This window comes from Colletotrichum chrysophilum, assembly GCF_026319265.1.
Source record: "Colletotrichum chrysophilum strain AFK26 chromosome Unknown scaffold_44, whole genome shotgun sequence".
Taxonomy (NCBI): domain Eukaryota; kingdom Fungi; phylum Ascomycota; class Sordariomycetes; order Glomerellales; family Glomerellaceae; genus Colletotrichum; species Colletotrichum chrysophilum.
The window spans coordinates 1-21,746 of NW_026517331.1; the positions used below are offsets into that span (position 1 = coordinate 1).

At 51.1% G+C, this 21,746-nt stretch overlaps 9 protein-coding genes and 2 non-coding genes across 11 annotated transcripts; 4 read left to right on the forward strand and 7 right to left on the reverse strand.

Moving 5' to 3' along the window:
* Positions 1 to 96: 96 nt before the first annotated feature.
* On the reverse strand, positions 97 to 351 carry COL26b_006087 (uncharacterized protein; the record flags this gene model as incomplete). The annotated part of the gene is made up of 1 exon (XM_053178913.1): positions 97 to 351. One exon carries the CDS (start codon positions 349 to 351, stop codon positions 97 to 99), a length of 255 nt encoding a protein of 84 aa, XP_053037039.1.
* A 1,075-nt stretch (positions 352 to 1,426) lies between these two features.
* Positions 1,427 to 2,767, reverse strand: COL26b_006088 (uncharacterized protein; the record flags this gene model as incomplete). Its single annotated transcript, XM_053178914.1, has 1 exon — positions 1,427 to 2,767. One exon carries the CDS (start codon positions 2,765 to 2,767, stop codon positions 1,427 to 1,429), a length of 1,341 nt encoding a protein of 446 aa, XP_053037040.1.
* A 2,494-nt stretch (positions 2,768 to 5,261) lies between these two features.
* Positions 5,262 to 6,616, forward strand: COL26b_006089 (uncharacterized protein; the record flags this gene model as incomplete). Its single annotated transcript, XM_053178915.1, has 2 exons — positions 5,262 to 6,476; positions 6,533 to 6,616. The coding sequence occupies 2 exons, from the start codon at positions 5,262 to 5,264 to the stop codon at positions 6,614 to 6,616; spliced, it is 1,299 nt and encodes a 432-aa protein (XP_053037041.1).
* Positions 6,617 to 7,558: 942 nt separating this feature from the next.
* On the reverse strand, positions 7,559 to 8,435 carry COL26b_006090 (uncharacterized protein; the record flags this gene model as incomplete). The annotated part of the gene is given in 2 exon segments (XM_053178916.1): positions 7,559 to 7,602; positions 7,622 to 8,435. 2 exon segments carry the CDS (start codon positions 8,433 to 8,435, stop codon positions 7,559 to 7,561), a joined length of 858 nt encoding a protein of 285 aa, XP_053037042.1.
* Positions 8,436 to 13,458: 5,023 nt separating this feature from the next.
* On the forward strand, positions 13,459 to 14,022 carry COL26b_006091 (uncharacterized protein; the record flags this gene model as incomplete). The annotated part of the gene is made up of 1 exon (XM_053178917.1): positions 13,459 to 14,022. The coding sequence occupies one exon, from the start codon at positions 13,459 to 13,461 to the stop codon at positions 14,020 to 14,022; it is 564 nt and encodes a 187-aa protein (XP_053037043.1).
* A 118-nt stretch (positions 14,023 to 14,140) lies between these two features.
* COL26b_006092 lies at positions 14,141 to 14,256 on the reverse strand. Its single transcript has one exon. It is a non-coding gene; the product is annotated as a tRNA-Ser (tRNA).
* A 91-nt stretch (positions 14,257 to 14,347) lies between these two features.
* COL26b_006093 lies at positions 14,348 to 14,429 on the reverse strand. The gene has a single exon. It is a non-coding gene; the product is annotated as a tRNA-Ser (tRNA).
* Positions 14,430 to 15,225: 796 nt separating this feature from the next.
* COL26b_006094 (uncharacterized protein) lies at positions 15,226 to 17,169 on the forward strand (the record flags this gene model as incomplete). Its single annotated transcript, XM_053178918.1, has 2 exons — positions 15,226 to 17,025; positions 17,086 to 17,169. 2 exons carry the CDS (start codon positions 15,226 to 15,228, stop codon positions 17,167 to 17,169), a joined length of 1,884 nt encoding a protein of 627 aa, XP_053037044.1.
* A 253-nt stretch (positions 17,170 to 17,422) lies between these two features.
* COL26b_006095 (uncharacterized protein) lies at positions 17,423 to 18,161 on the reverse strand (the record flags this gene model as incomplete). The annotated part of the gene is made up of 3 exons (XM_053178919.1): positions 17,423 to 17,485; positions 17,603 to 17,986; positions 18,036 to 18,161. The coding sequence occupies 3 exons, from the start codon at positions 18,159 to 18,161 to the stop codon at positions 17,423 to 17,425; spliced, it is 573 nt and encodes a 190-aa protein (XP_053037045.1).
* Positions 18,162 to 19,750: 1,589 nt separating this feature from the next.
* COL26b_006096 (uncharacterized protein) lies at positions 19,751 to 20,476 on the forward strand (the record flags this gene model as incomplete). Its single annotated transcript, XM_053178920.1, has 4 exons — positions 19,751 to 19,834; positions 19,894 to 20,130; positions 20,182 to 20,281; positions 20,337 to 20,476. The coding sequence occupies 4 exons, from the start codon at positions 19,751 to 19,753 to the stop codon at positions 20,474 to 20,476; spliced, it is 561 nt and encodes a 186-aa protein (XP_053037046.1).
* A 199-nt stretch (positions 20,477 to 20,675) lies between these two features.
* COL26b_006097 (uncharacterized protein) lies at positions 20,676 to 21,517 on the reverse strand (the record flags this gene model as incomplete). The annotated part of the gene is made up of 2 exons (XM_053178921.1): positions 20,676 to 21,471; positions 21,492 to 21,517. The coding sequence occupies 2 exons, from the start codon at positions 21,515 to 21,517 to the stop codon at positions 20,676 to 20,678; spliced, it is 822 nt and encodes a 273-aa protein (XP_053037047.1).
* Between the last annotated feature and the right edge of the window lie 229 nt (positions 21,518 to 21,746).

Below are 21,746 nucleotides of genomic sequence, written 5' to 3' on the forward strand. Positions count from 1 at the left end.
ATTGGCGGCTTTGAGTCACGTGTTCTATGGATTTGCTTTGTTATATTGGCCAACAGGGCAAATCAACCAATACTGGCGTAGGGGCAATCAAATCAGTCAAATCTTGGCGTTATTTAATTTATTGGCTTTAACGGCAGCGCCGGCGGCGAGGTCGGAGCAAGGAACAACATTGTCTTTGACAGGGAAGGGGTACTTTCCGGTCGCAACCGCGAAGTCGCGGAAGTTGAGAGCAACACTGCGAATACGGATGAGGACTTCGTAGGACGAGGGAGAAGTAATAGGCTCGGTGCCAAGTTGGAGGTCCTGGATGGAGTTGCGCTGGGGCAAGCGGAAGACTTGCTGGGACGCCATTGTTGAAGTCGCGGGACCAAGTGTCAGGATGGGCGCTGCAGAGGTTATGATATGAAAATGAACGGAATCTTCAGGTTGTTGCTGTGGTTTCTCTCATCTTTGCGGGGTTTATGACCGTATTTGAGCTTCAGCTTGGAGCTTCGACCACAGGCCTTACTTCACATCTGAGAGATGGATTTATCAGCAGCCTGCGAGAGATGTGGAAATCGGAGAGCCTACAATCGATTGCATAAAGGAGATTCGGTCCATTAATCAGCAGTAATGCTCAACCTTCTTTACTGTTCGCCTCGAATGTAGTCGTTGCCCAGCTGGTAAATCGGGCCGAGCGAAGCTTGACGTCACCGGCGAACGCTAGAACGGAATCACAAAAGTTGACTCAGGGTCATACTTCTGGTTTTGCGATTACAAATATGCTAAAATATCACTCACCAATTAGAGAAATCGATCGAATAGCCGTCTTGGAACATTCGAGATCAGATGAAAGCCAGGTAGATGAAGAAAAGCAAGTTTGAGATCGAATCTAGAGCGTGTGGGTCGATGACAGCCCGTGTGGAGTCAACTACTTGACGGAAGTGTAAGCGCAAGCGCAAGCGCCCTAGTGCATCGGGATACTGGGGGCGTACAAATGCAATACATGCCATCCGCCTATTCGGTAAGGTGATCTATACTACCAAGGGGAGAATTTTGGCTGTCTTGAACAGGGACAAATTTGATGTACTGGCTACCAAATCTCCAAGTGGTCCCTCAAGTCGTTCATGGGCCGGTGGGTACATGTCACATTCAACAGAAGTCACTGTTCATGCAAATTTAGCTCCAGCAGACGCCGTAATTGTGTGGAAAGGTAAAGCCCCCCAAATATAGGCACTTTTGATGCTTGAGAAACGCAATGAATTAAATACCTAACGGAAAAAGTAAAATATCTACCAAGGCATAGATGCCAATGAAAAAACTGTCCCCCACTGAATGAATTGAAGTAGCCAAACAAAAGTTTTCCAGCATGTCTCTAGACAATGCTTGACTGCAGAATATTGTGCTTCTGTAGTCTCTCTTTTTGATCAATGCCTTTTCCAACTTCTTAGTTGTACTTGTATACGGAAAGACGGTCCGGGGCACCGCACAGTTCACCAGAGTTACCGGTGCACTTGTAGTAGCACTGGCTCTCATCGGCAGCGTTCGCGGGCTCGCCGGTACCACAGAAGCACTCCTTGCCAAACTCAAGACCAAAGTGCGTAGCACCCTTGCCGTTGTTGCAGAGACCAGCGCACATCTCGACGGTCATGTTGTTGTCGTCAGCGAAGTGGTCACCATCCAAAGCACGGCCGCCTGGAGTCTCCTGGGCGCACTTGACGTATGAGTACTGGGAGGTGGAAACGGAGACAGCGAGAGTTCTGCCAGTGTTGTAGAGGTTCAGGCGATCCTTGGCACCGCAAGTGTAAACTCCGTTGCCGAAGCAGGGAGTGCCGCACTCGGAGTCAGATACTAGCTCGAGGTTGAGGGAGTAGCTGTTGGCGCAGTAGCACTCGTTGCCATTCTCGACACCGAAGTACTTGTAGTTGGAGCAGTAAGACCAGCACTTGTAGGCGTCCATGTCGTCGGCGGTGAGTCTGGAACCAGTCTCAAGGAGGCGGAGAGTCTGCGTGTCCTTTGCGCAACCGGCGTAAGTGAAGGTAGCTCGGGGATCGGTTCTGACAGGTCCAGGCACGGTGCGAGCATAGATGTTGAGACGTCCACCGGAGCCACAGTAGCTCTTGGCATCTCCCGAGCAGCGCATCTGGCAGTCGGCCTCGGCAGCGATGCTACCTCCGTGGATGGTGCTGCCGCAGTAGCACTCGCGGCCGTATTCCACACCAGCGAAGTTGAATCCCTTGTTGGAGCAGTACTGACCACAGTCCTCAGCCTTCATGTTGTCAGAGGAGTACCCGTCCTCTCTGAGGGCACGACCCCCATCGCCCTCAGTGTGGCAGTAGAGATACGTCCAGCCGCGGTTGTACAAATCCTTCACGGAGGGTCCGCTGTAGCCGTCGGTTTGGTAGAGGTTGAGACGACCTGGGCCGCCGCATCTGGAGTGATCGTCCATGCCGTTGCAAGGCATGTTGCAGTCGCCAGAATCAGCTGGGAGAGCAGAGTCGGTGAGGACATCACCGCAGTAGCATTCCCTGCCGTACTCGGTTGCGAAGTACACGTAATCCTTGCAGAAGTCGGAGCACATCTGAGTGCTCATCGAGTCAGACGAGAAGCTCGCATCCTTGAGGGCACGGCCGTGGTCTCTGGGAGGCTCTGAGTAGCAACCCTTGTCGGCGAAGGTTCGAGCTTGAAGCTGTCCTCGGGGCTGGACCTGGACGGCAGCGGCAGACACCAGGGGTGCCATCAGAGGCATGGCCATAAGGCCGATGCGGGAGAAGGTAGCGAAAGACATGGTGAAAACGAAAGTCGACGTCCGAGTATTCAACTCGAGAAATGAGAGTGGTAGTGAGAAGGTGAGTAGATGAGGTGATGAGTGGTGGTTATCTCGTCATTCTAGATCGGACATGCTGATCGTCTTAAATATCCCGATGTAACATGATTTCAGAGGAAATTGTTATTGGGTTGGAAGCCGTCTCCAGCCCTGACTCCCTGTCCGAAGCACCTGGACTGGATTGTTCCCCCACATGTGCTGAGTGTCTTGGGCTGGAACAATTTGCCTCTTGGATTATGGGAATCTATTTCGACGCTAAGGATCCCAAGTGTTTGGTTTAGGTCCCTGGAAGCTTCCCCGCCCTGTAGCTTGAAGATTCATCGTTGGTTCCGGCTTGGTTCCTTGTTGAAAGCCTTTCCTCTTTGGGGCAGCCCCCTCACAGCCCAAAATGTCACCACGAGTGGCAGCGGCACCAGCAAGGCGATGAGAGGCCGTGGAGCTAGCCAAAACGCCCCCTAATCTCCACGCGAAGAAATCAACGGCAATGCACGAAGAACGCAATCTGTGGGCTGCCGTGTGTCCAACAACGACTTGAACCATCTCGGGCCTAGCTGCAGCCACCAACTTGAGCCAAGCTGCGTTAAGCTTACTTGCCAAGACAATAGGTTGTTTTTGAACGCCATGTCGGCTTTGGTGCCACGCGAGGCCAGAACTCGACACGTCAAGTCTGTCACTGCCGGTGATGATCATAGGGTCTGGCCCATATTTCTCTATTGCAACAACATTAGGGCAAAAGAGCGAAGTGCTGAATTCCCAACCAACGACGACTTCACCTTTCGTGAGCAGTCATGCCCCAATGGTTGCAATCTGTTCCGGTAAGAGTGCCAAAAAGGATCTACTACCCAAAACTCAGCCCGAGAAGTTAGAAACTACGTGCATGCATGACATATGCCAAAGGCTGCCGGTCCTTGTCGTTACCGAGCTCTCGGAACATTTAAGCTTACCCAGAGTCCCCGCTTTACAATCAGGAAACTTGGTTTTCAGCTCCGCGAGCGACCACGACTAGGTCAACGCTATTGAGACAGTTCCTGGTCTGCCCCTGACTGCGCTAAAGATCCATCGTGAGACCCCGCGACTGTGCGTCGGACAGCGAATGTCGCTTAATTGATTGCTTTGCGACCAGACACACGCCACCCCCGCAAGATTGACTGTGGCTCATGAAGCCAGCATGGAAATTCGCTATTGCCGATTGGCTGGGTTACGCGGAAGAGGATGTTCTCTGCGCCCAACAGATTAGCAAGATACCATCGATGCCGTTGCCGTCCGGCTAAACGGCACTCTAAGGCGGTAGTTCCTGGCTATGCAAATAGTGAGGAAAGGTCATATCCGGCAGACTGGGTTCTGCGATGAGGCTACCTACCCTCAACACAATCAGTCGATACTCATAGTAGTAGCACTAATTAGTGGGCAAGGGCCTTAGCGATTACGCGTCAACTGCCACTCGTAGTAAACTTGTGATGCTTCAGCCAGCCCTACAGAAAGGGGTCTGTCTTGGCAATGAACCCATATGTCTTGCGTTTCAACATTGTGAACGTGACTAGCTTGTGGAAATTCATCACCCGGCAGTTCACAATTTCAAACGTCGGTAAGCAACGGGTTCACGATGGCAAGCTCTCCAAATCTACGTCTGCCAGAGCTTGAAGAAGGAGTAAAGACAACGTCGACCGCATGTCGCCATCACGGCAGCATGCGGGGTCAGCGAGGGATTTTCTCGTGTGCTCAAGCTACCTTGACATGACCAGTATGGGCAATGTTAAGCGCTTTTCTTCCGCCCTTTCTTCCGTCTCCGTAATTGTTGTCCCGGGGTACCCCGCACGTTACCTTGTTTGGGGACACCGCATCGTGGGGAAATGCAACATTGTCATCATTCGGGACACGAGAAGTGCAGATCGATGTGGAGAAACTCGTGAAAGCATCCAAACCACGTCTTGTTCGGGGAAACAAGCGGAAAAGTCCGATCCATTCCCTCCATTAATTGCAGATTTTCCAAGCCCTACTGCAGGCAGTTCTTAATTTGTGGGCTCTAACCACCCGAGTCACTGAGTGGTGACCGCTTTGCTCACCAATTCAGCGGCCGAGACTCCCCGATTTGAAAGTAGGGCTTTACGCGTATCTTTTGGCTTCCTTTTGGGCAGTTGCATCCCTTATGATTCCATCTGGAGTGAATGAGGCAACTCGAAGAACTCGCCAAGTGTTGAGTCCGATGGCAGTTCTAGCATAAATAAGAGACGAATAGAAATGGCATGAAATCCAGGCAAGCCTACACTTTGACAAGTCTTTTCCAGGCTCTGTGTCGAAAATGGCGACTCATACTTCGAAAGCCCTTCTTTGGGCCCTCTTTTTCCTCGTCTATGGTCTTTCTCTGGCACAGGAGAAGAAGTGTGAATCTTCCAGATATGGAAGCAAGCCTCGTGTTTTTGTTCTTACAGATATGAGTAATGAGCCTGACGACCAAATGAGTCTAGTTCGTTTCCTCACCTACGCCAATGAGTTCGATATCCAAGGCATTGCTGCAACCACATCAACATGGCTCCCAAGTCGTACGGACCCCGACACCATCCGCGAAGTTGTCCAAGACGGCTATGGACAAGTCGTTGATAACCTCAGTGCGAACGCTCCCGCTGATGCTTCATATCCATCGACTGAAGAAATCCTCTCGAAAATTTCTTCTGCTCACCCGGTATATGGACTTGAGGTTCTAAAGGCCAACAACCTCAGCGACGCTGCTGCCAATCTCGTGAAGGCGACCGACGATTCAGATGCCCCTCTTTGGGTCTCTGTCTGGGGTGGTGCTGCCGTTCTGGCTGAGACTCTTCAGCATGTCTCCAACACCCGCGATGAAGCTGCGGTAGAATCCTTCGTCGGCAAGCTCAGGGTTTACTCCATCTCAGATCAAGACGATGCCGGTTCATGGATTCGAGCCCAATACCCCGCCTTGTTCTACATTGTGTCGCTTCATGGATGGAGTGAATACACCCAGCCAACTTGGATCGGCATCTCTGGCGAGGAATACCGGCACTTCGACGTTGGTGGCCCTATTTCGGCCATCGTCTCCAACGAATGGCTGCAACAGCATATCCGGATTGGTCCTCTTGGAGCGCATTATCTCAACTGGTCATTCATCATGGAGGGAGACACCCCTGCCTTCCTCACTCTGGTCCAGAACGGATTGGGTGATATTGACCACCCGGAGTGGGGAAGCTGGGGCGGCCGTTACGTACAAGTTGATGCACCCACTGCTGCTCACCGCTCAGTGTACTCAGATACCGCGGACTACGTGGAAGGCGCGGATGGCAAGGCATACTCCAGCAGGTTTGCGACCATTTGGAGATGGAGAGAAGCGTACCAGTATGACTTTGCTGCGCGCATGCAATGGACCATCAATGGCAACTTTGATGATAACAACCATCAGCCTGTTGTCGTCGTGAACGGATCTTGCGGGCCAGCGGCGTCAGAAGTGCTTTACAAGTTTGGCGACCAAATCGTCTTCGACGCCTCCGAAAGCTGGGACCCAGACAATGACGAGCTGCACTATGAGTGGTTTCACTACCGCGAGGCCGGTGCAAGGGGTCTTGAAGGGTTCAGTATACCACTCGTCAGCAACAATCTCAACATCACCAGCCTGAACTCCGACGGCAGCGTTGTCGCCGTTGAGCCTCAACGCAACCAGGTAAGAAAATCATTGCAACCAGCCAAAAAGACCAAGCTGACTAGATTTTGCGGCAGACGATGCATCTGATCTTGTCCGTTACGGACAACAACGATATGCCTTTAGTTACGTACCGAAGGCTAATCCTCAAGCCGAACTGAGAGCTACCGGGACTGGCGTTATCCACTAGGGTGATTGTAGTTTCATGACCATGGGAAATACAAGATGGCCTATTTAAAGCGCAGAAAACACTTTCCAAAACTCTCGACGTCGTGATCCTAAATTGAAGAGCGATGCGTGGGTGTTATCTGCTCTTTGTATTCAACGGCTCAGAAGGGGTTCGCTATTCGATTAAGGCGTGGCCCGGGCCGGGGTCCGCCGCTCTGCAGCCAGGACTTCATCCAAACCCTCAGTCATGTCGATTTCATCAACCTCCATGCACCATGCATCTTGACTAAAATAGGACCGATGACCCAAATATATGACCAGAAACACCGGAATACCAATGTAGGCGGTCAGAAAGTCCCCCGCGGACCACTGCCCCGGGAGGAACACCTGAAATCCATTGATGAGCATCAAAACTAATGCACCAATCGTCCCCGCCCACATTCCCCAAGGTTGCGAGCGCGATCGATACGGAGATTCAACTCCGTGGAATTTGACTGCCTTCTGATACCTGAGGTATATCGCCCCACAACAAATCCAGCTGATGAAGCCAGCGGAGTTGGTGATGTTGATGAGCCAGTTGAAGACAGTGAGACTAGTGCTCGAGAGACTGAGGTATGCGAGGGGACTGAAACTAGCGCTGGCTGCCACGGCAAAATAGGGTAGACCGTAGTTGTTGCATCTCTTGAATATGGCTGGGGCGTTTCCGGCAATAGCCAGGGAGTAGAGGTTCCTGGATGCAGAGTATAAGAAAGCGTTACCTGCGGTACACGCCGAAAGAAGGATCAGCGCGTTGACAATGCTATCCAATACAGGAATGCCGGCGTTGCGAATTGCGGTGACGAAAGGAGAACTTGCGGTCCCGGAAGCGCTCAGCCTTGGATCGTTGGAGGGACATACAACTCCAATGCCTATCACAGTCGGCATGAAAAGGATGATCAGCCGCCAGAAATAACGTTTTGCAGCTCGAGGCAAGTTCTGTCTTGGTGACTGCATCTCACCGGCTGTGACGATGAGCTGCTCCGGGGCTAGGACGAAGGCGAACGAAGCCAGAACGAAGGACTGGAGTAGGGCAACGAAACGACCGATATCGCCTTCCTCCAGGTAGGTGTTCACTGGACCAGGATCTTTCCAATACCTGAACCCTAGTCTGTCATGATTTGGGCCTCCACCGAAAAATAGGACGATCGATAGGAAGATAAGACCAAGGATTAGAAGGATCTTCATCCCAGCACTCCAAAACTCAGCTTCTCCGAAGAAGCGCACCGGAAGAAAGTTGAGGGTGATAATGATAATAAGAATGACTGTAATCCAGACAGCTGGGTTGACGGGAGAATTCCAGAAGTCGATCAAGAGCGTCGAGGCAACAAGCTCGTAGGGCACCAAGATTCCGAGCGAGTACCAGTAGAGATAACCCATCGCAAAGCCCAGGCTACGGGAGACATACTTGTTCCCATAGTAGCTCATGGTTCCTCCAGGCACAGGCAGGTAGGTTGCGACCTCTGCGATTCCGGTCACAATACCATAAACCAAGATGGAGAGAATGCCGTATGAGACCAAGAGAAATCCTGGACCGCCAGCACGTAAGACCTGACCTGTGCCTAGGAAAAGGGAGGTGCCGATAGCGCCACCGATAGCGATCATTTGCGAGTGGCGAGGCTTGAAACCACGATGGGTTTCTTCGTTTCTTTTGGGCTCTTGAGCGCCATCTTGGATGCTCTCAACTCTTCTAAGTGTCTCTTCGTGTTTCTCAGGCAGTGAGCCGTTGCTTCCGAGGGGCGCCGTGATGGGTTCTTTCTCTAACGACGTTTCCATTTTTTCCGAGGGAACAGAGAATGAGGCGGAGTGGCAGAATAAAAGTGAAGGAGAAAGTATCAGTGAATATCAACGCGGGATGCGTCTAGAGCCGAAACCCATCGGGTATAATACAAGTACGATAGTTGAGAACGAAGGGCCGTCAGTGGGATGACAGACTTTAATGTAAGAATCCCTCCTTGGAGTGACAAGTCAAGTAAGACCAAAACTGACCCAGACGAATAAGATAGGTCTTAATAGTGGCGGCTTTTGATCAAAGGGAGCCACGCCCTTCATACTTCTCCGTCCTTAATATCAGACAGTGCAAATTATGGCAAGAACCGCAAAGGCTGGAACTACCCATGAGCTATCCTGCATGACTGGCAATCAAGACATCTTGGATTATGACTGCGGGAGGATTTCACTACGCTGAACTCCGGTTTTGGCTTGCGTGTCCCATCCTAGCATGGTCCAGTTGATCTTCATCAATCCCTATCGCTGACAGACCAAAACCCCGACATATCTCCAATCTCTCCGCATTATCTGATGCACCCCACAGAGTCAAGCATTAGCATTTAATCAAGTGTTGCAATTGGCGGGCGCTAACGGCGGCCGCGCCTAGAACCTTGGAACAAGCATCAAGCTTAGATAAGGAATTCCCAGGTGAGGTCAAATTGCCATCATGAAAACGTACAATCCTACTGCCTGGAAGTAATTACAATCACGATCAGGACGTCATTGGGTTTCCAACAGATACTCTCGCATCTTAGTTTTACATTCACTTGCTTCTACCGCCACGACACTCTGCCGACAACAACGAAGCAAGCTTGCAAGATGGCTCATCCATTTGTTACTGACTCCAACGTCTTGCACCGCAGCTTTTCTGGACTTCCGGAAAGAGTCGTCTCAGCCTCGGGTGTGACTCTCTTTCTAGACTCTGGAAAACAGATTCTCGATGCCTCTGCCGGCCCAGCCGTCTCCTGCCTTGGCCACGGACGCGATGAAGTTGCTCAAGTAGTTGCGCAACAGATTCGTCAACTAGCCTACCTTTACTCCGGCGCACCATTAACCTGCGACGCGACCGAGAAATTGGCCTCGATCCTTCTCGAAAATCGACCTGGCGGCCTGTCGAAAGCCATTCTCGTTAATTCTGGTAGCGAAGCAACCGACGCTGCGATCAAACTTGCGACGCAATACTGGCACGAGAAAGGACTGCCCCAGAAGAAACATGTTATCGCGCGGAAACAGAGTTATCATGGAAACACTATTGGTGCTCTTTGTGTATCTGGGCATTCGTCGCGACGAGCGATGTATGGAGAGTGGCTTTCTGACAACGTCAGCTTTGTCGACCCGTGCTACGCCTATCGTCTGAAAGGCATTGGAGAAACTGACGACGAGTACGTCCATCGTCTTGCAAATCAATTGGAAAACGAAATTCTTCGCGTTGGATCCGAGAACGTTGCTGCATTCATCGCAGAAACTGTCAGCGGAACAACACTTGGTTGTCTGCCTGCTGTGCCGGGCTATTTCAGGGCTGTGCGAGGGATTTGTGACAAGTATGATATTCTGCTCATACTAGACGAGGTAAGCATCATATTTTCGCCGGCTTTCAATTCGAAGATTGACAAGGTTCCTGCATAGATTATGTGCGGCATGGGGAAAACTGGAACAATGCACGCTTGGGAGCAGGAGGGGATCTCGGGCCCAGACATTCAGACGGTCGGAAAAGCCCTCGGCGGAGGCTTCATTCCCCTTTCAGGTGTCTTTCTCCGTGAAAAGATATTTGAAGCGCTAGCTTCAGGTTCAGGTGGACTGGCCCATGGCCACACCTTCCAGGTAAGCGTTGTGTCTTGTGTTTCTGGTTTCGCCTGGGATACAGGCTGACATTCCCGCCTTCGTAGGCACACCCAGCTGCATGCGCCGCGGCGGTCGAAGTTCAGCGGATCATTCGAGACGAAAACCTGCTCCAAAATGTTTCCGACATGGGAGCAGTGCTAGAAACACTCTTGAGAACCGAACTCGGTGATCTCCAGCCGGTTGCTAACATTCGAGGACGTGGCCTCTTTTGGGCCGTCGAGTTCATGAGAGACAAGGAGAGAAAAGTTCCCTTCTCCCCCGAGTCTAAGTTCTGCAACCGAGTCGTTGACCGAGCTCTGGCGCTGGGGCTGAATGTCCTGGGGAACCTGGGCACGACTGGGGAGGTTCATGTGGAGCATGTGATAATGTCACCGCCATACATTGTCACTAAGACGGAGTTGCAGCGCATGGTGAGGATTTTGAAAAGTGCAATTGAAGATGTCAGCCGGGACTTCCTTGAATCTCAGCATCCTCGTCTGTAGCTTACGTATAGTATCAATACCAAGGCAGCACGAGTTAGCTGAGTCTCTGAAATAACATAATTTCTCTATCCTCCATGTCTCCCGGCGTCACATTAATATTGTTTTGACGAGACGTCATTGAGGAGTTGACCATATGCTACTGTGTGAATCTTGACGTGGAGGCTCGTCCATAAGTGACTCGGACAACTGCGCGCAAATAATCAAATCAATTATACTAGGGCAAATACTTGAAAAGCACGCTCTGTCCCAAGCATCGCGGATAACGCAACGCAGAATACCGCTATCAGCTTTAACCATCACTATTATCAATAAATTGGCACATTAGCTAGTGCTCGACTAAGAACTGAATGGCGTAGCTTTTGCCTGCTAGCTAGTTGAAAGTTAGCATACCCCTGATTACTTTGACACCCCCAATTTGCCTCCTGTCTGCCCCACCCCGCCGTTGGCGCCGTGCATAATGCTGTTATCCGCCCTCCTTATCAGGACGACGCGCTCATCAATCCCCCTCACCTCCAACCTCTCCCATATCACCACCGCCCATAGCGCCGAGAACTGCCAAATTTCGTGATCATCCTTCTTCTTACTCTTATCACCGACGCGAGACGAACATCAGCCCGCCCGTCACTGCCCCGGTACTACTGCATCCGCGCGATGCCACAACCAAGAGATGGGAACAAGAGAGGTGGGTACACACGCCAGAGACGCGGGTGTGTGACATGTCGACAGAGGTATGATAATGTTCCGCTGTTCAAGTCCTGATCATTCATGCTCAGAGATCCAGGAAAAAGAAATGCGACCAGGTGTACCCGATTTGTGGGCACTGTTCACGCCTCAATCTGGTTTGCAATAGAGAGACACCGCGGCCTCTGAAACCCTCCTCTTCTCCCTCCAAAGACCCAAGCAACACAGACACCGAAGATGTTTCTGTGATTTGTCACTGCCGTTCACACAAGGAGATCGTTCGTATCGCACAATTATGCAAACCTCTAGACCTTGTGTCTACTGTCTCCGGCAATGTAGAGCCCACCAACCTCGTTGCCAGTAGGCGATCGATGTTACGATATTACACAGTCACTCTAGCATTTCTTCTTACGACCAATCTAGAGAACAACTGCTTTCTATCAGGTTTGTGGCCTTACTGATTATGGGTTGTAATTACCTCTGACGATCACTAGTTCTCATGCCGATGGCTTTTGAGTGTCAACCTCTGATGTATGCCCTGGCGGCTTCGGCTTCCTCTCATTTGGCGTTGCGGTCAAGTGAGTTCAAGGATGTCGCCTTGCGACATCGGGGACTTGCCCTGAGCAAACTGAACACAGCGATGAGAGACTCCGAGCTATCCCCGGAAATGTGTCTTGCCGTGACCATGGTTCTATGCTCAATGGAGTCGATATCAGATGCGACAGATACTTGGTATCACCATCTCGCTGGTGCCGCAGCTGCGTTGAAGACTACGCCTTGTGGGGGAAGATTAGATCCTGAGGCCGAAGGCGTATGTCTATCTTCGCCTGAGGGTAAATGGCTTCTTCGGAACTTTGCCTACCATGACGTGTTGATGAGTGTCTCCATGGACTGCCGGCCATTTTTAGTTGGGGACTATTGGCTGTCCGAGGACAATTCCCTCGCAGACCCTTACTTCGGATTCGCTTCGCGGGTTTTATTTCTTATTTCAGAAACCAGCGTTCTAAACGCCGACTTCGTGGGGGCGAAGCAAGCATCTATGGAAGAAGATGGCGTGATTATTCCCGAAACTGCTGGCGGCGATGGCAGTGAATTCGCTCGATCATCATTCTCGGATCGTGCTCGCCTTCTCGAAAGCGAACTGCGGAGTTGGAGCTGTCCATCAGGAGATGAAGGCTCGCCTCTGACTGAACTAGGAGAGGCCTACCGACATGCGGCGCTGATACACCTGTATCGAACAATCAGGCGACATGTTCGTGGCTATTCTGGGGTCCTCGAAGCCAAGATCCAGACCTGTGTGAAGGAGATCTGCGATCTTGTGGGGAGAATGCCCGAAGGATGCTTGGCTGAGTGCACCCTTGTCTTTCCACTATTCATTGCTGGCGGGGAAGCGCGGGACACAGAACACGTCGAGACTATTCGAGAAAGACTAGGAATGATTGTGAAACTGCGTAGATTTCGGAATGTTGAAGCTTGCGTTGATGTTCTTGATGAAGTGTGGAGACTGCGGGCTTCGGGGTCGCGGAGTCCCGACCAGGACAAGGTTGACTGGTTGGATATCGTTGAGCATCGCGGATGGAAGCTAGCTATTACATGATACCTATTGAAACGAATGCGATCCAATCTGCCTTCTTTGCTTCTGACGATCGCATCAACTCATGAGACAAGAGTGTCCTCTGGCTCTCCGAAACAAACCCGATGAATTCTAAGATCGCGTCACTGTGCCGCCGTTGACGCCGTTTTAGAGCACCACCGCCGTTAGCGCCACGCATACGACGAGATATCTAGTAGACAAAGCTGGTCTTATCACACACTACATTATGACCCGTTTCTTCTAGGTTAGCCAAATTAGCTCGCCACAATATGCAAGATATTTATCACTGTCTCAAGCACGCCACCTCTGTGCAGCTTTCTCCAGGTCAGACACCACATCACCAACATCACATAAACATCATCTCGTCTCAGCCTTTTAAGTCCACCTCTTCAATATCGTCATTCAACCCTTGTTGTCCAGAACGACGGTCATGGAAACCACGACACAAACCGCTACAGAACCTAAGGCAGACGATCGCCCCGATCAAGCCGCTGTACCATACCGCGGCCTTCGTCTTCCTGCGGTTCCTGACGATCTGGTCATTCCCGGCATTTTTGACATCGAATGTGACGAACGTCTTTGGGTTCCGCAGGCCCCGGGGGTCTGGTTCCGTCCGCTCCTGTTTTCCGTCTCTGGGGGCTACTTTGTCAACATTCTTCGCGTCCGCCGCTCTGGCATCCTCTCTCGACATCGTCACGCCGGCGCTGTTCATGCAACAGTCTTGAAAGGCAGATGGCACTACCTTGAGCATCCATGGTGGGCCACTGAGGGAGGCTACGCATATGAGCCTCCGGGAGATATTCACACGCTCGAAGTGCCGGACGATGTGAAGGAAATGGTTACAATGTTTCATGTAACGGGAGCGTACATTTACGTCGATCCAGATGGAGTGCCTGTCGGTGTGGAGGATGTTTTCAGCAAGCTCAACAAGGCGAAGAAGCATTATGAGGAGGTCGGGCTTGGGGCGGCGTTCGCTGATCAGTTTGTGCGTTGAAAGCGGTGGGGGTTTTGTCTCTTTATCCAAAACATTTAGCCCCGCCAGCATATCTTTCAATCGCAAGAGCCAACTAGAGCACAGTAATTCAAACAAGAAGCAAATGCAAAAAATGAAACGTCAAGGACAGGATTCGAACCTGCGCGACCGAAGCCACTGCCTAGACAACTAGAATGCTAACCGGAGTCAGATGTTCATAGCAGGGCAGCCCATTAACCACTCTGGCACCTTGACATGGGTGCTTTTTTGATGGTGGACCAAGGACAGAGTGTCATTATGTCTACGACCACCACTGGTTGTGTCGTAAAAGATGCAAAAAGAAATTCGACGTTGGCCTGATTCGAACAGACGCTCCCGAAGGAACAAGATTTCTAGTCTTGCGCATTAGACCACTCTGCCACAACGCCGGATGATCCATGTTGCACATCGCTACTGGGAGTGGAGATGCTGTAGTCAGCCGACATTGGCGTACTCGATCCTGGGTTGACACTGGACTCCCGTTGTACAGGGAACGAAGCTCATTTCTACACCTTAATGATGGAGATATCTGCCCGAAAAATCCATGGTGAGTTGCTGTTTATATACGATACAAATCTCCCATGCTCAACACTGATGAATCGATGTGTTGGGTTTGAATTCTCACTAACAGGTCCTTGAATCAAGTGCGTATTTTCGTACCTTACTGTGTGCTGCATTATGGGCCCACATCGTGTTTCTGGGCTTCCCTTCATAGCCCGGTCGACAGCAGCCCTTGTCTGTTTGTCTCCCGTGAAGTAAGATAAAAAAAAATGCTGGATCTTTGCTCCTCAAGGTGCAGAGCTAGTTACCAACATGCATGCCAAGATCTCGCTCTCCGCGGAACTACATGGTCGGCTTGGCTGCTGACATGCCAAGCACAGCTGAACCCTTGCCACAAAAGGCTTGCGCAGCAGATGCGAGTGCGAGAGTCTGCATGTGCCATGATGTGCGTGATTGAAAGTACGACCCCTCTATATATACATGCTCTACCATCCATCGGTATGATGCGTTGCATGTGAGCCTCTGCATCACTGAATTCGCTTTACCGGCTCTTCCAAAGACAATCGAGACAAAACCATCATTCAGACCCTCTCCTCTTCCATTGGGGACGATCTCTTGGGACTCAACGTTTCAACTTGCGTCGAAACCTCTCTACGTCTATGCTATTGGATTACATTAAGCACGATGAGCTCCGGGCTTTTGAAGGATGGAAAGGAGCTTTGGTCCAAGGCGACCTCCGGTGTTGTAGAACAACTCGTTCGCGAGCGCGACAAAGCATTTGTCAGAACGAGCGGCACCATCCCCAAACGAGATGACATAGTCGATGACATTGCGAGAGCTTCAGCCTCTGGAATTGGCTTCTTGTCGGAAGCCGCACATTATCGACGAGATCGCAAACACCCAGAGGCTTCACAAGAACACTCGAGGTCCCCAGAACTAGGACAAGAGTCCCACTGCGAACGTGTGCATGCAGCCATTTGGGATCTTGACGAGGTCGAAGTCGGTTCTGGGACAGAACTTAACTTCAATACTGGCAACACCAAAGACGGGGGCTCCAAGCCTGTGAAAGAGTCGACCGACCTAGCTACTGCGTTTCTCAACAGGCATCCTCTCAAATCTGATGACAGCACTGGCACCAAAAGCGGAATCACGATGCCGGTTGTCTTGCCACAAAGACGACCTAAGACAAGAGTTCGGGGGTTTGTAAGAGCCTATGCCCCGGTTCTTGCTACCGCGGGTATCGACGAAGAAGCATTCTTGGACTTCATCGACACCCTCAACAAGTCCTTGATACCGAATCCCTACCTTTATGCCATCAACCTCGCTGGGCTTGCCGACATCATTACACCGGACCCCGCTCTGACAGCTTTTGGGGTCTTGCTGGGCATCGCAGTGGAAGGCGTCATGGAAGGTCAAAGTCGCTTCAAATCCAACAAGTTTCTAGACCGGATGAATGCGAAATTCTTTAGGCCGCGGGGTCTCATGTGTTTTGTTGCAACTTGGAGACCTGACGAGATTTGCGGAGAGGTGCCTGTCGAATTCGAATACAAGACAGCTGGTGAACGTCCTTCCGTTGAATTCCCAAAAGGCGACAAAGTGTCTCCGAAGGCAAGCTCATCTGAGAACGAGAAGTTGGGCCACATTAAGAAACTACTAGGAGAACGGTTGAGATCCCATGACCACATCCTCGATTGGTCCGAACCAGCACCCCTTCTGTTTCCCGCAGCTAGCGAACTTGTACTGGCACAAGGCAGAGATGGACAAAAGAAGAACAATGGCCTTGATCGGGCGGAGATTTGGCTTGACGATTACATGGATAAGAGAGCTCAAGTCGAATGGATAAACGAGAATCCAGAACTCTCGGCAGCCAAGGCGCTGCCTAAAGCTGCATTCAAATCACGATACGCTGATCCGACTCACCCAGCCGCCAGCGGAGACGTTGTCGCCCTGGTCACTGGAGGGCGATGGCAGTACAAGCGGAAACAGACCGTTTCTGAGGAAAATTTCGAGTTGGATGCAACACAAAACAAAAACAAAATCGAAGATGAAAAGCAGATCAAGATTGCGGACGCAGAGAACGGACCGTCGAAGGGCACAACGGAATCGGGGGCTTATTTTCAACCACAGTTAAAACAAGAGCAGCATGATGTTGACGAGTCAAAAGAATCAACGGAGAACAATGGGAATATCTTCATTGGGCCGCTCACACTGAAGGACATGCAGAAAGAAGAAAAGAAAAGGCGGAAAGAAGTGGAAAAGGCAGCTGAGATTGAAAAGAAGGGGCGAGAAGAACAGGCAAGGAAAAAGAAAAAGGAGGAGAAGAAGATCAGAGACGAGGAGAAGCGCACAAGAATAAAGAATGAGAAGGCTTTAGAAAAGGAAAAGAAGGTGGCAGAGAAACGGCTTAAGAAAGCCGCTGAAGAAGAGAAGATGGCTGGGCCAGCTGAAACTGTCGATGACATGATCAAGAGTCTATTCCAAAAGGTAAGTGCTACAGCACAACGATCGCGGAATCCAATAACACATCACTAACACTTGTAGCAGGACGTTCTGTATCTTCTCATTGTCAATCTTCCATCGCAACAGAAGAACCATGACGCGGCTGTCGAAGACACTTCGGCCGTCTGAGTCGAGGAAGGGTGTCTCGAAATGATCCCGCTATGTGTTCAGCGTCATTGCTTCGAACAAATACAATCATGTAGTGATGTTTTAATTGCATGGAAAGGCTTATCACTAGACTTCAGAATATAGAATTACCCCGGGCATCTCTTTTGCGTATTGAGACCACGTCCAAGCCACGCCAGGCCAGTAGTTAAACCACGCCGACATCTTCTGGGGGCTTTCCGGGACAAACAAGGTGTCGTCCTCTTGTCGCTTCTCTTCAATAGTCGTCGGCAAGGCCCATGCCAGAAAATGGCTTCTCCTTGGCCCAGGAGGAAGCACCCTGGTTTGGTCAGCATAATCTTGATGTGAAGGCAGAAAGATGAGATACTCACATTGCATTGCCCAGAATCCCATGGCAAATGCAAGGGTCCTTGCGTAACAAGCCCGTATTCCATACTGCCTGTTGTCCGCGTTCAATGGCTTCATCCATGATGTCGTGCATATCCGGGAATAGGCGGCGGATGTGCAATAGAGAGTCGACAAACCCCGGAGCACCGTGACAAAATTGAACAAGACCTTCGTATCGAATATCATCGTCATCTTTGGTGGTCCAGTTGCCATCTTCCCGCTGGAGACTTAGCAGTCGTCTCAGAGAACTTTTGATCATCGAGTTGCTAGCAAGTTTCGGGTCTGTCAACAGGAGCTGGGTCAAAATGCCGATGTCTCCGTGCACGGCGCCGATGTAGCGCTTGCCCCGAAAGACCCACGCGGGCCCAGCGCCGAGAGTCTTCTCCACCATCCGGGCTTTGACGAGAGTCAGGGAGGATGCGACTTCAGGTCTCTGGTTCAAGGTCAGTTGAAAGCACTCAGCGTGTGCGGAACTTACTTACCCATGATTCAACCGCGCGGATCATGTACAGTAGTCCAACGTAACCAAATAGTAGCTCGAAGGGATGATCTTCAGCAACTAGTCGGTCAAGCTCACTACAAAATGCGTGAGCATTGGCCTCGTCCATCATTGTCTCAACAGCCAAGAGTGCAACGCTCTCACAAGCTAGACCGCAAGGGGCGGAGTTCTCTCCAGGACGCTTCGCCGATGCATAGAGACTTGCCCAATGGCTGAGCAACTGATCTTGTACTTGCATCGACGGATATTGGGCGCTGAGCTTAAGTAACAAAAAGGCGAGAGATGTAGGGCCCCGAAAAAGACCACGACATTGGTCGTTCGAGTATTCAGCCAGTGGCGGCGTGTCGACGAGGACATGCGTTAGCGCTTCATGAATGAGAGCTTCTGGATCACCCGAGAACGTGAGATACTCTGCTTCTCCGACGTTGTTCGGGATGAACCGAGATTCAGGTGGGATAGGAACAGCCATGTTGGTTGCCCAGATCTTTCAGGCATAGAGTCGTCGTGATTGATGCTTTGCTGGTTTGATGCTCTGCGCTGACGAATTGGTGTTCAGATGCGGGGAAAAAGTAGCAATCTTATCTGAACTTCCATCTTTGGCTGGCGTGTCTGACGATGGGATTATTCATCATGATGCACTGGCAGGTAGGTACTTCAGCGCTGATCTTTCCGCCACGCCCTGGCTGATCTACCATTCCTCAGTGTAACGAGATCTCTACACTCCGTTGACCCAACGAAAGAACAAGACACACTTTTTGAAGTGGTCTCACCACGTCTTTCTAAGGTTTTATCCACTGTAGGGGGGCCTAGGCTGCGTGATGAATGCGACTCGAGGGTGCGGCCATGAAATCGGCATACTTCTGTTCAGGCCCCGGATAGCGTACCCGCAACGTGGGTAAGGCCTTCAGTGAAAATAATAAGTGACCTCACACTACAGCGCCGTGCGCCTGTCTCGTAAATGGAATCTTGAGTCCAGGCCTTTTCTTTTGATATTATGGTAGTTTAAGATTGCCCTAAGGTCTATCCACGAGACTGCGTAACGCAGGATTCTTATAAACCATTATCGCATCCATGAATTTTCCAAGCTGGTTTAACTGCTTTAAATGTCGTCCAAGTGAAGCGTTCATACGTTACACTCACATGTATGGAGCTGCAGGCATTCACCTGGCCAGTTCGTCCGTATCTGGTTTCTTGGCGTCAAGAAATATGATCCCAGTTTCAACCCCCTTTTCCATCTGAATTGGTCTCTCGCTTGGTTGCATTCGAGATCCAGTCAATCGGTCCCAGAGCCTCGAAAACTCCACCAATTGTTGCATGTTTTCTTTTCATTTTGCGGTTCCGCCAGGGGCTTTGGTGGGTTTCTTGGTTGTTCACAGCGCAAGCCGTGGTGCCGCAAGTTAATTGTATCAGGGGCTCAATTGGCGGCACTTGCCCTGCCATTTGTGGAGAAATCACCGGGAATAGAGGGTGCCACGCGTATGCGATGAATTAAACAACGGCGGAGGAACAGTTCCTGTCGATCCATCTGCCGCCTTTAATCTCTACCCGCGAAACACGTCCCAATCGGGCGCTAGGAGGTTTTTACATCTGATTCTTTAAAACCGCCTCTTTTTCTGCCCAGGGACGGGAAACCGGCACTCTGCTTTTACGCAATCGTCACTCATCGGCACGCTTTCCGAAACCCAAAAGTCTTGCAACATGTTGTTCACTCAAGCTGTCATTGCGGCTCTTGTCACCGGCGTCTGGGGCCACGGCGTCGTCCAGACCCCGGAGCCTCGCACGGTAAGCCCCGGATCCGATCGCCGTATCATACCGGCTCCGAACTGACTTTTGATCTACAGACCGGAACGAAGCAGGAGGAGCTCTGCGGTACTGCGGTCACCAACAAGCTCGACAGCGATCTTGCCGGACCTATCGAGAACGCCATGGCAGTTGCCGACGCCGACTACAAGTGCAATGCCTTCATGTGCCGTGGATACCAATGGGAGGATAACGTGGACCTCCTCATGAACGTCACTGCTGGACAGGTCATTCCCTTCCACATCGACCTTGTCGCCGGCCACAGACCAGGCCACGCCGTACGTATCCGCACAGTAGTTGATGTTTGATGGAATACTAACCTAGTTTAGAACATCTCCGTCATTGACCTCGCGACGAACACCGCCATCGGCGAGCCTCTTATCACCTGGGACGACTGGCCGACCGAGAACCCCGACCCCCTTGCTGACAGTAAGTCGGATCAACCCTCACGGGCAGTGATGTAGTGTACTAATTGAGGATGTAGCCGATTTCAACGTCACCATCCCCGATACCCTGGCCGACTCCTGCAACGTTGGTGGCAAGTGCGCTATCCAGTGGTTCTGGTACGCCGAGACCAACAAGCAGACCTACGAAAGCTGCATCGACATCGCCATCGTGGCGTAAGTTGAGGACGTGCGGTACAGAGGCTGGGCCTCATCAATTTGACATCTTCACCCGGTACATATTACCCAACTGTTGAGTACATATTTTAGAAAAGCATATAGCACCTGTGTATATCAAGTCAACTTTCATGCTTAAGAGTATCTATTGACATGCAACATTCATCCCATCTATCCGATTGTGCCAAAACTGGCCCCGTACATCACCAACTCGGAATCGCAACGTCCCGCGGCCTCGTCACGTAGCATTCCGCGTAAAACCATCCATCTTCTTCTAGCCCCTTTGTATCCAAGCCTCTTGCTCTCACGTCAGCGACAGCAGCACTCTGTTCCTCCCTTGTTGTGAATCTTCTCTGACGGAACAAGTGTCCGGGAATCTTTTCGGTGACAAGTCCATGTTTCTCCTCCAAGACGTCCGCAATCTCATCAAACGAGAAGACTCTGAGCACGAACGTTACAATCCACAGCTTCGAAGAATCTTCAACCGCGTCAGCGATGCGGGAGAAGGTGCTTGCGCCAACATAGCCCACTCCCCCAGTGCAAACTACCACCTCAACGTCCTTTAATCCCTCGCGCAGTGAGAGCGATGGGTCCGATGTCTCGAGGTTCTCTGCCCATCCATCTTTCATCAAGCCCGTCTTTACCGCGTAGGCAATCGCTTCAGGAGCGATGTCGAGACCTAAGACGTCGACCTCCGGGTGGATGAGCTTGGATGCGAAGAAACGTTTGTCGGAGATGATCTGGTCCCGACCAGACAGTTTGGGAGAAGATGCGAGATGGGCTGATAGCGTATCGAGCGTGAGGTCGTAGCGGAGCAGGGCGGCGTTTATTCCGTACGAGCAGCACACGTCGAGAACTTTACGAGGCTGAACATCTTCCGAAGGCGAAGAGAGCTCGAGGACTCGCTCCACGAACGGAAGTGCTTGTTGTGGGATTTGATACTGAAGTGGAGTCAGAGCCTTGAAGTATGCTCTTGGATATAGATCGAGTTGAAGTCGGCTTTGCGGTTGTTGGTGAACTGGTCAGGTCGCTCTTCGATCGTCATTTTTGACAGTGAATGGGTTCTCTTGAGCTAGAACAGCATCAAAGCCACAGGCAATTGAAAAGTTCTGGGTGCCAATGAAGCTGAATGGAAAAGACGTCTTAGGGCTTGTTCGATGATCATTTGGGAGGACCCATAGGGGTCTTTTAAACACTTGTAAGATGGAAGGGTTGCGCCAACATCATTGATTGCAGGGTCTGTCCAATTTCCAAGACCGAATGAAAGTTCCCCT